The sequence below is a fragment of the Sciurus carolinensis genome, chromosome 9, assembly GCF_902686445.1.
Source record: "Sciurus carolinensis chromosome 9, mSciCar1.2, whole genome shotgun sequence".
NCBI lineage: Eukaryota > Metazoa > Chordata > Mammalia > Rodentia > Sciuridae > Sciurus > Sciurus carolinensis.
The window spans coordinates 47729778-47741948 of NC_062221.1; the positions used below are offsets into that span (position 1 = coordinate 47729778).

General features: G+C 33.8%; 1 protein-coding gene across 7 annotated transcripts in view; it reads right to left on the reverse strand.

Moving 5' to 3' along the window:
- Tbl1xr1 (TBL1X/Y related 1) overlaps positions 1 to 12171 on the reverse strand; it is a 158454-nt gene that overhangs the window by 17075 nt on the left and 129208 nt on the right. For all 7 annotated transcript variants that reach the window (XM_047563488.1, XM_047563481.1, XM_047563485.1 and 4 more), the window contains 6 exons: positions 9775 to 9997; positions 8934 to 9066; positions 8445 to 8586; positions 5754 to 5817; positions 5568 to 5665; positions 4414 to 4474 (listed from right to left, as the gene is read on the reverse strand). In XM_047563488.1, coding sequence (XP_047419444.1) covers positions 4414 to 4474; positions 5568 to 5665; positions 5754 to 5817; positions 8445 to 8586; positions 8934 to 9066; positions 9775 to 9940 — 664 coding nt within the window. In that variant the 5' untranslated portion in view covers positions 9941 to 9997. The remainder of the gene's footprint in view (positions 1 to 4413; positions 4475 to 5567; positions 5666 to 5753; positions 5818 to 8444; positions 8587 to 8933; positions 9067 to 9774; positions 9998 to 12171) is intronic.

Here is a 12171-nt window from a genome sequence, read left to right on the forward strand (position 1 = left end):
CTGTGTCCCAGAATAAATTTCATAAATGTTTATAAAAATATGAAAATATTCAGTAAATAACAAGGCAAAATCAACAATGTATTACTTCCAATCAAAGATAAGACTTTAATCCCAAGTACCACCCAAAACAAAGAACAAAAATACCAGGTATGCAAAGATACATGAAAACATGAGAAAAATGAAGAGAAAAAAATCAATTCATTGAAAGTAATCTATAAGATACATAGGTACTAGATTGAGCAAAGACATAAAGGCAGTTGCAACTGTACACGTTATAAAGTAGAGAATGAAATATGTTAAATCAAACTTAGATGAAAACTACAAGTAAAATGAAAAGTGTAGTGGATGGGATAAAATGCAGTTTAGAAGTTGAAGACAAAAAGACATGTGAACCCAGAAGGTAGTATAAAAACTGTTCAAAATAAAAACCAGAAAGAACACTGGAAGGAAGGGAAGGGGAAGGGGAAAACAACAGAAGAGAAAAGAAAAGAATACAGTATCAGTATACTGTGGGACAACTTGAAGCCACTAACCTATATGAGAATCTCAGGCCAAAAATAAAAGGGTGGGTGTTAGGGAAAGAAAAGAAAAATATTTGAAAAAATAATGGTCAAATTTTTTTCTAATTTGAAGAAAACTATAAACCAAAAGATCCAAGAAACTTAATGACCTTCAATGATAAGAAACAAGGAAAGAACAACCAAAGAACAACACATTCAAATTGTTCAAAATCAGTGGTAAGGAGAAAATCTTAAGAGTAGTCAGAGGAAAAAAGGCAAATTAGCAACAAAGGTGAAATAGCAGACTCAAAAAAAAAAAAAAAAAAAAAAAGAAATAAAGACTTTTTCCAATCTTATAAAGCTAAAGAATTCATTATCAGCACACCTGCACTGTAAGAAATGTTGAGGCAAGAAAAAAAATGATACCAGATGGAAATATTTACCTACACAAAGGAATGAAATGTGTAGGAAATGACAGCTATAAGTCAATTACTTGTATGTATCCCATTTTAAATATTACTTCGAGGTTACCAAAAATAAATTAAAGGTGTACACTACAAATCCTTATGCAACCACTGAAATAAAACAGAGAATTACATTTAACAGATGGAAAAAGAAAAAATGAGATCATAAAAATATTCAATTAATCCAGATGGAGACAGAAGTGAAACAAAAAGAACAAAACAGATAAACAGAAATACAGTGAATTTAAATGTAGCCATATCACAAATCACATTTAATGTAAATAGTCTAAATACAATAATAAAAAAGGCAAAGAATATGAGACTAAATGAACAAGCAGAACTCAACTATGTTGTCTATGTCAAACAGATACACAAACTAACATCAAAAGATTGAAAGCAAAATGGGAAAACATATATACCATGTCAATTCTAATTAAAAGAAAGTTGGAATGGCTTTATTAACACTGAAGGAGATTTCAAAGCACAGAATATTAACAGGGGGAAAGGTTATTAACTTAATAACAACAATCTAACTTAAACAAATTGGTCTAAATGACATTTATAAGGAACAATTGAATTAAATTAGAAATCAATATTAGAAAGATCTCTGGAAAATACCCAAATACTCAGAAGCCAAGTAATGCAGTTCTAAATAACCCATGGAGCCAAAGAAGAAATCAAAATTAAGTCAGAAAGTATTTTGAACTGAATAAAAACACAAGCTGTATTTTTTAAAAAATTGGGATGGCAAATATTGGGAGGGCATTGAATAGTAGTTAAAGGTAAATTTAGAGCACTAAATACCTTTATTACAAAAGAAGGTACCAAAATCAATGAACTCACAACAGCAAAGCACTAAGCAACTCAGGCAGACCCTGTCTCTAAATAAATACAAAAAAGGACTGGGGACGTGGCTCAGTGGTTGAGAGCCCCTGAGTTCAATCCCTGGTACCCCACCCTCAAATCAATGAACTCAATTTCCACTCTAAGAAAATAAAAAGAGAAATGAGTGTGACATTGAAAATATGATACATAAAAAATGAATAAATGGAATTCAGTGAAACTAAGACTACTGGTCTCTGACAGATACTGATAAAAGAATGTAAAGATAAGCTGCAGACTAGTAGAAAATATTTGCAAAATATAAACTTGATAAAGGACTTGTAACTTAGAAGTATAAATAACTCGAACATTATTAGGAAAATTACCCAATTAAATAAATAAAAAGCCTCAAACTGATGCTTTATCAAAGATGATATAGACATGACAAAGAAGCACATGAAAGGATGATCCACATCACTAGTCATTAAGAAATGCAAATTAAAACCAGTGAGATATCACTACACAACTATTCAAGTGGCTACAATTTTAAAAAATGACCTCAGACCACGTGATGGAAAGGACATGGAAAGATGAATGTAAACCATTTTCTAAAACAGTCTGGCTATATCATGTAGCGGATGAATGTTTAAGCTGATAAGAAATTACCATTCTACTTCTGGTTATTTGCACAGAAGACATCAACAGCTGTGTAAACAAACTGTGGTATAGGCACAAAAAAGAATATTAGCAATAAACAGGAATATAACATTGACATTTGTTACAATATGGAAGAATTCAAAATAATTATATAGAGTGAAACTCAGACCAAAAAAAGTATGTACGATGATTTCATTTACATAATATAAATTAATCTCTGGTGGCAAACAAACAAACAAACAAAAAAAGATCATCAGTGGTTGCCTGGGGACAGGAGAGTGATATTAAAAAGGGGCAGAAGGAGACTTTACAAGGTAACCAATGTATTCAATATCTTTAGGATGGTTGTGGTTTCAAAGTTATATATATGTGTCAAAATATAATAAATTTATATGTAACATGCCTTCCACACTATCTCCATCATCATGCTGAGACACTAACGTACACAAGGCAGGTACAGTTGGTGCATGCCTGTAAGCCCAGTGGCTCTGGAGGCTGAGGCAGGAGGATGGCAGGTTCAAGTCAGTCTTAGCAACTTAAGGAGACCCTGTCTCAAAATAAAAAGGGCATGTGGGTACGTGTGATGCTGGGGATGTGGCTGAGTGGTTAAGCATCCTGGGTTCAATCCCTGGTACTAAAACAAACAAAATTAACAACAACAACAAAATAATAATGTACACAAAGTGGACCATCTCTAGTACAGCTGGTAGTCATTACATGGTAGCTAGTAACAAGGTATACATATATTTATTTCAACTTAATATTAGTCCTAGGATGTATGAGAAACTGATGAATATCCAGAGTCAATCTGGGGGATGACTAGAAATGAAGGTAAAAAGGAAGTAAATCAGGTAAGCAAAAACTGATGTGTTAATGCTTATTAGCAGGATAAGCTTCACTCAAGCAGAATTGTTTAATGTTTAACAAATACTTGCAAACCAAGTTATTCCAAAAAATCATTTTCTGTCTTATTTGGTTTGTCTCCTCGCAATAAATAGAAACAGACAAAAAAGTAAAATGCCTGATGCTGCATTTTACTTTTCAAAGGTTTCAAAGGTGATGTTATGCCACTGTCTCTTTGGGAAAGCAAATGTAACTAAAGATTTGATAAAAACCAAGGCTATCTTATATGTTAGCCTCCAGATAAAAACTCTTTCCAACCACAACAAAATCCTGAAAGCAGCTGCTAAATCAGGTAGCACTAAAATTGTTGTTCTGATAATCATTAGGCATTTTGCTGCAGTTAACCTCACGTGGTTATTGCAGTCAAGAAATTCACTGAAGGCAGGCACAAAGGTTCTAGGATAAAAGGGAATAAGAGTACTAATTCAGTTGTCTCATTCATTAAGCTGCATGCCCTGGCATGTGGTCTATACCATGCAGGATGGATCACTATTTTTTTTTAAAGAGAAATCCACCTAAGACACCACAATTCTAACAACACTTGAAAAGCCTGATTTTTTATTTCATGTACACAGGAGGACTGACTTAGACATATCAAAAACAAGAAAATGACAGTACCTAAATTAATAGAAGTTTATATAACATTTTCCTATGCACCATTTAATCTTATCCTCATAGCAAATAAACATTATTATTCCTTAGTTAGAGTGAAAATGAGTTTCAGAAAGGTTAAGTGACTTGCTCACTCATAAAACTTGCTAAGTGAAGTGGAACTGACATCTGAACCCAGATCTTCTCACTCAAAAACCTATGTTCTTTCCATTAAATAATACCATCCCCAATTGCACCAGGCTACAGATGCTTTCTTTATGGTACACTTCACAGAAAACATCTTATGATCCTCTGACAATTAGCAATCACAATGTCATGGAATGTCAGCTCCTAAAAGGCCTAATAACAAGACTGACATGATTATTTCAAGATTTCAAATGAATTATGTACTACTAAAAGTTAAATCAGAAAAATGCAAGAAAGCTCCAGCTTTTATACAAACTGCAAAGATTTACCTGAATGAAAAGGAAATTGTTGCTTGGCTTCACCAGTATGTGCATCCCAAATAATTGTAGTCTAAGATTAAAAGAAAAACAAATTTTGCTATGAAGTTAAAAGGAGTTTATCATAAATACATAAATTAGATACCTAACTGCATCAAAGCAGTATGAAATGTATGAATTTAATTTTAAATAATTTATTTTACTGCCAATAGTAAAACATTGTTATATATACTCCATTTTAGGAGGAATGAACATTAAGCAGTTTAATTTTTCCCTCATGATTTTTCGTCAATTTACTTCAAATAACAATTACTGACTGTCAACAAAGTGGTAGGAATTACTGGATTACTTAATGAACTTCGCTGTAATAGTGTATTTAATGTAAGATTCTGATAGAAGTTGAGTTGTAATGTGGTTAATAATGAAATCAGTTAGTTCTCAATACTCAGAGATTTTTAAAGTTCGCATTTACAAAAAAAGGCAGCTTTAATTTTGACAATATTTAAACAGGGAACTCAAGTACTATTTATGGTAGTGACTTTCCTCTTCCAATTCCATACTTCTTTTCTTGTCATTTTTTTCATTCTTAAGAGAATATAAAAGCCCAAATCTACTTCCCTGACATCACACATAGTTAACTATTAACAAAATGCTCTGTCCTAGATTTAAATAATCTTAAATCCTTGGTTATTATGAGGTCTGGTAGAGGAGATAACCTAAGGAACTGAAGTTGGAAGGAGGCCATATTTTAAGCCCACCTATATTCACCCAGCTAGTTAGGTGAAGAAAACTAGTCAGGACCTATGTTTCTTACAGTTTCAATTAAGCACCAATTCAGCTAACATACTGGCTCCAGGATAATAGACTGTCTCTAGGATTTGCCTTGGAATCATTCCAGAGCCATATTCACTGATGAGATTTATTAGGGAAGCAAAAGCATGTTATTTCATTATGGTTCAAATTCCAACAAAAATGAGAAGTGGTCATACAGATAAAAAAGAAAGGATAAAATGAGTAGATTCAGAAATAAGTTGATAGAAAACCAACTTGAACTTTTCAAATGTGACTGTTTCATTTACATGATTAGCAGAAAAGAAAAAATTTTACTTTCAATTATACTATGCAATACATTAACCTTTATAGAATTTAGTTTGATGTGCATTTACCTTATCTACTCCAGCACTTAGGATGAAATTTCCTTTCTTATTCCATTTTAATGCAAATATAGGGCCTTTATGCTGCCCTAAGGTACTAGCAAGATTACCTAAAATTCAAAAAGAAAAACTTTAAAATTACTTCAAACTTTGCAACTTAGATCAACAACATAGTAAAAAGAAAAATATTTCATTTACCATCTTTAGTCCATATTCTGGCAAATCCATCATATGAACCAGTTGCTAGAAGTGTACCTTCACTCTGTAAGAGAAACACACTTCCTTCATTATATACCCAGAAAGGCCATTAACTTGTTATTAAAATATTTCATGTTTAAATTCCTGGTACAGCACACTCTTGACATTCTCTGCTTCAAAACTTAGCAGGTTTATCTGTGAATCCACCAAAGGCCTACAAAACACCCTTCATGTTGCGAAGTTAGTGTTCTCTCTGAGTTTCACACCCAAATCTGAACAATGACAGGTTACTACTGGGGCAGAATGGACAATATTATTCTCATGAATATTCACAGGTCTGCAGTGTTCCCATATGTACATGACTACAGATAAAGGCAGGGTGGTGGACTGGGAAGGACATTAAGATTGTTAGTTTTACAATGATTTAATAAAAAAATCACAATCTTCCAAAATATTTTCTTACAACTGGAACTTTTAATGACTCTCCCTTTAAATTCTTTACTTTCTAAACAAAGCATGTGTTCCAAACAATATCGCTGTTTCAAATTATTAGAACACTGTTTCTTGTATTTGCTAATAACATCCCACGATGAGATACTCACTAATAAAAAGAACAACAAAAGGGAAACACTAAGAAAGAGAGTGCAGGCTTTATTCAATGAAATCTGTATATCTGCCCAGGAGTACCTTGCCATGAAGAAAAATCCATATTAATTTCTCTAAACTTGTATTTCCTTGCTGTGTCTTGCCTTGATGGTACAATGGTGAACCACCACTGAAAACTATTGCTGGGATGGGAAAATACTACTGGAGATACAGAAATCCTGCCTTCCTTGGCATCTTCTTGATGCTTCTGATAAAGATATTCGAAACAAGACTGCCTATTTCAGCCCCCTCAAGTCATTAAGCAGTACAGGAAAGTGCCAACAAACACTGGTTCTGGGACTCACAGGAGTTCTGCTAGCATATGAAAATCCCTCAGGACTCTACCTGAAGAAGATGGAGCCATGCTGATGCCAAAAGGAAAAATGTCAAGTTTCCTTTAAACTACAGGTTCCAGAATGTTTTCATTCTCGGACCACTCAACCAAAAGGAGAATATATATACATGTATATTTAATGGAAAATATACTGTTTATGAAAAGTCCACACTTTATAAACTATAGTTTACAGTTAAGTTAAATAGATTAATGTTCATTATCCATCCTTTTTAGTGTAAACTGCAAATTTCATTAAACTGATACAGTCACTGGGTCACGTAAACATAAAAAAAAAGTTGTAAGGACTTTTACCTAAAATATAATAAGAGCAACCTATATTAAAAAGATAATTCTTAGTTTCAATGCTATAACAAAAATAATAGCAATGTGCTAAACACCTCTGAATTTTTATGATTATCAACACATACTTTATAGCAGGGTAAAACCATTACAGAAAATTTTTGGTGTGAATGTTAAAAAGTTCTAGTCATGGGTTTTGGAAGAATCCCACAGAAACTGAAATCTTTAGCTGGGATAATCATTTTTAAAGATAGATCTCATTCCTAAGAATGAGATTTGGGCCATATGTGGTGGTACACGCCTGTAAACACAGTGGCTCAGGAGGCTGAGGCAGGAGGACTGCAGGATTGAGACCAGCCTCAACAACTTAGTGAGGCCCTAAGCAACTTATCAAGACCCTGTCTGTAATACAATAAAAAAAGGGCTGGAGATGTGACTCAGGGGTTAAGCTTTCCTGGGTTCAATCCCTGATTTAAAAAAATAAAATAAAATAAAATAAAATACAATAAAATAAAATAAATTTAAAAAACCACAAAGATCTGGAAGATTCTTTGGTTCTCCTCCCCACAACTTCAACCCATCCCTCCAGCTGAGGATCAAACCTAGGGCCTCACATATGCCAGGGAAGCACTCTACTGCAGAACTGCATCTCCAGCTCTGGAAGATTCTTTGGAGAATCCCACAAACTAAGTTGAACAGAGTCCAGAGAAAGAAAGGATGCTAACTTGCAGAGGAAAGGACATCTGACTTCTGAGGAGAAGGGTCGCACAGGTAAGAAATGTTTTTGATTTTGAGTGGGTAAAGACGTTATCAACAAGGAAATCACACACTGTGGTAAGTCAGAGTAGTCAAGTAACCCTTAAAAATGTTGAATCACACAGAAAGTTGAAGAATTATAAGATTTCTACAGCTGGAATAAACTTTGGAATTAATCTGGATTAATGATCACTAAAAGAGAGTTAGCAATGAAATTTTATCACTTCACAGCATAATGAGAAACATAAAATGTTTTTCTACACATACTTCACTTACTCCCAACAAAGGACTCAATTGTTGAGGTTTCAGAGTGTTGAGGTTTTAGAGTGTTGCCTGTTATTTATGCTAAGGATTTTCATCAATTATACCTCATTTACCTTAGTACAATTCTCATACTTCTACTTTACAGTTGAGTAACATTTTTACCAAGGTTATGCTGCCAGAAATACTGAAGAGCTAGGAAGCTGAACCTTGGTCTGACTACTGCAGGGCCATTCTTTGTGTTTAACACCATATTTGGGTGAGGACTTCCAGTTGTTACTATTTAGTGAAATCCAAAAATATCTGAATAGACAAAAGCTATTAGAGTTGAGATTCTAAGAGGTCAAGTATACTAGAGTAAGTACATCCATCATGGACGATATAGTGATACTCACATTCCAATCTAGAGATGTCACATCCTTGTTGCTTGGAACATCTTGCCCTCCTTCTCGTATACAATGTCTAAGTACTAACTGTGTGGAGCCGCTAGTGCTATTTTCACTAAGATTCCATATTCTTGCTGTTGAGTCACCAGACCTACAAAGTATGAAATGTATTTTAAATTCTCAAGAATCCCAGAATCAAAGCAACATATTTATATCTTATTATTTAAAAAGCTAAGAAAAAGTAGACTACAAAGGACTTTTATTTCTGTCATTCTCCCCATTGTATGTTTTGGGGCCCCCAAGCATTCTTGAAGTAAGAAGCTCAATTAAAGATTCTAAAATTACTTTATGAAGGAATAAAGATTTACTGAGGCAAAAATGACCACAAGTAATGAGAAATCCTGAGAAATGTAAATAATACATTTTATAATACATTTATGTTATCCATTCAGTGAGCTACATTAAAAAGGTATAATAAAATCACTGTAAGAAACACACCCTGAGGCTAGGAGATCACTAACAGGGTTCCAGGCACAGATGAAAACTTCCGATTCGTGGCCCCGTAACACGACTGCTTTATTAGGAGGAATTTCGACATCCCCATCCACTTCCATCATATCAGTATGATTATCTGTATCATGAAAAACAAGTAGAAAACTCCAGCTAGGTAATAAAACAACACAGGGGGTGTGGGTATTTAACCAGCAAATATTTTCCTTTACAATATATAGTGTAACTTTATTTATTGCTATGTCAAGTTAACTTGAACATGATTGTGACACACAGTCTTTGACACATGGAAAATAAATTCCTAACTTAAGTATGATAATACTGTTTTTAAAAACATGCATGTGAGTACTTTAGAGGAGTGGAGGGAGTAAGGGTGAGGAAGAGAAGGACTGAAGAAAGGTAGACCTATACATGGCTAAAATAATGGTCTGAATTAAATATAATATGAAGGAATACTATTCTGTGTTTCTGCCAGTAGGGGCTGCTGATATCATTCTTATAACATTTAGAATCACCTTTATATCTCAGTGTGAGAGCTTTACTTTATGTGTTAATAACTAGCCTCACAAATTTTATTTACAAATTAAATGCAGATGCAAAAATTCATTTAAAAGCTGAAGCAGCAGTTTCTAAACATTTTAAAAAGAAAATAAAACCAATAAAATAAGTCTAGCTTTGTGGAACTTTAAAAAACCAAACTCTGAAAGAAGTTAGGGGAACAAGCTTATATAAATGAAAACAGATTAAGTTATTTCAATTTAGAAGATGGAACATTTCAGTACAGCAAAATATTTTCCCTGAAAAGAGTCTTTACAAACTTTTAGCTCACTTGCTATAGTATGTGCTCCATTCTCCTCCCCATTTGCTGTGTTTTCTCCATTTTTTGCCGATCCTTGTTGGTTGGTGGCAGCTGCAGCAGCTGCAGCAGCTGCTGCCTGTTGCTGTGCAAGCTTATCTCTATAAGCTTGTTGTCTTGTTTGTACAACATCAGGCATTACGGCATCGATCAGGGACAGAGACTCTATGGGTCGACCATCAAACAAGGTACCATCCTGGATTTAGAAAATCATAAGAGAGGAGAAATAAAAAATAGTATTTAGGGTTACTTATATTTAGTCAACAGCAGAAATGAAAATCTTCATTCCATGAAATACATTTTCAGATAATTCTCTAAACTCATGCAAGGAAGAATGGACAAAGGGAAACTTCAAGAGGCAACTCCAAGTGGCTATTTACATTTTCATCTTCACTTAGCTCATATTAATAAACATTGCACAGGTGCAGTTGAAATATAAGGGTCAATGCTGAAAACTGAAAATAACAATGGAATGTATGCCCTGATGGTACAAAGGTTTTGATTCCAAAATTCTGTTTGTCAAAAAAAGATAACCAGTATGGAATAGTTATACAATGTTAAGTGGCTTAGTGCCACATTATACCGTTGATCCTCGGTGTCCACAAGTTTAAATCTATAGATTCAAACAACCGTGGATGGAAAATATTTAGGTAAAAAATTAAACCTATACTGAACATGCACAACCTTTGTTCTTGTCATTATTCCCTAAACAATATAGAACAATTCCTTACATAGCACTTTCATCATCCTAAGTACCAGAGATGATTAAAAGAATAAAGAATGATGTGTGTGGTATGTGCAACTATTACACCATTTAATATAAGGGACTTTGCATTCACAGATTTTTGGTACCTGTTGGGGGTCATGGAAACAATCCTTGAGGATAATGAGGAGCAATTACACTTCTTTATAAAACCAAAAACTTTAAAAATATCTTGGGCTGGACTCATAAGTTCCTTGTGATTTGACTAAAATATTAAAGCAGAAATAGGCTTCAGATCATACCATATAAACATCTCATTTTACTAATGCTGAAATGCAAGCACAGTAAGATTTAAAGACTAAGTTATAGAGCTAGTCAATGGCAGCTGGGATCCCTTAACCTAGTACTACTCAAAATACTATCAAAGTACCAACAGCAAGGCTATCACCTGGTAGCTTATATGAAATGTAAATTTAGGAGCTGGGGGTGTAGTTCAGCAGCAAAGAACTTGCCTGATCAATAATCCCTAACATTGGGGAGAAAAAAACAAAGAATCAAAGCCATGGAATCAAATCTCTGAAGGGAGGCTCAGCAATCAGGGGCTAACAAGCTTTCCAGTAAGACTTTGCTGCACTGATGTTTGAGAAGTTCCATCATAACACAGGTTAATGATTTTTGTTTTGATGAAACTGCTAAAATTTCCAAAGCTCCACTTATTAACATTAGGAAGTTCACAATTAATAAAATTCTCCAGTGAGTACAAAACAGACACAGTAATGAGCAAGTAAGAAACAGAAACAATACAAATTAGTTAGGAACAGGCGTATGTGAAGCCTATTCACTTAAACTGGTGAATAAGTGCTATTGATAATCTACAGTGATATTATGGGACATGCTGAGTTACAAAAACTCAAGGCACATCTTTCTGAATTAGACTATTCTGAACTATTTGAGGACAGGAAAAAACATTTTAACATAAATACAAACGACTAAAACCAACACAGATACATTGTGGAATATTAGGATAAATTCAGACAAAATTTTTCAGCTAAACTGAGACTTCACCTCTGGCGGGTGGTGAAACCTGTTTATTGCCCTTTGCAATAAAGTGTATTTTGAAAGAGAAAGTGCTAAAAGACAATGAGAACATATTTAAATCAGTACTAATGGATTTTTTAAATCATAGGAATGAGGAAATCCATAAATAATGAAATCAATTTTAGTATACTACATATTAATAAACAGATATAGAAATCATAGGTGTTTCAGCTAAATTCTAGCAAAACAGGAAGAACTTAATCTCTCAAATGTAAATAAAGAAAAAAGCTCCCCATGTTCTGAGTCCTAACCATGCATGAAAATGTTAACTTAGACCAGAGGTGTGCAAACTTCTATGAAAGCCCAGATAGTAATTATTAATTTAGACCTTAAAGGCCATAGGTGTCTATCACAACTACTAAATTCTGTCATAAGCAGCTTATATAAGACATACATGAATGAGTGTGTCTGTGTTCCAAAACATTATTTATAAAATCAGGGACAGATGCGATTTGCCTTGTGCATGCACCAGTGTGCTGACAACTGAACTAAACAAACTACTTCATATGTGGATCTTAGACAATAATGTTGAGAGTTGGCTTCAATTATAAATTGCTTCCAAAATCAGG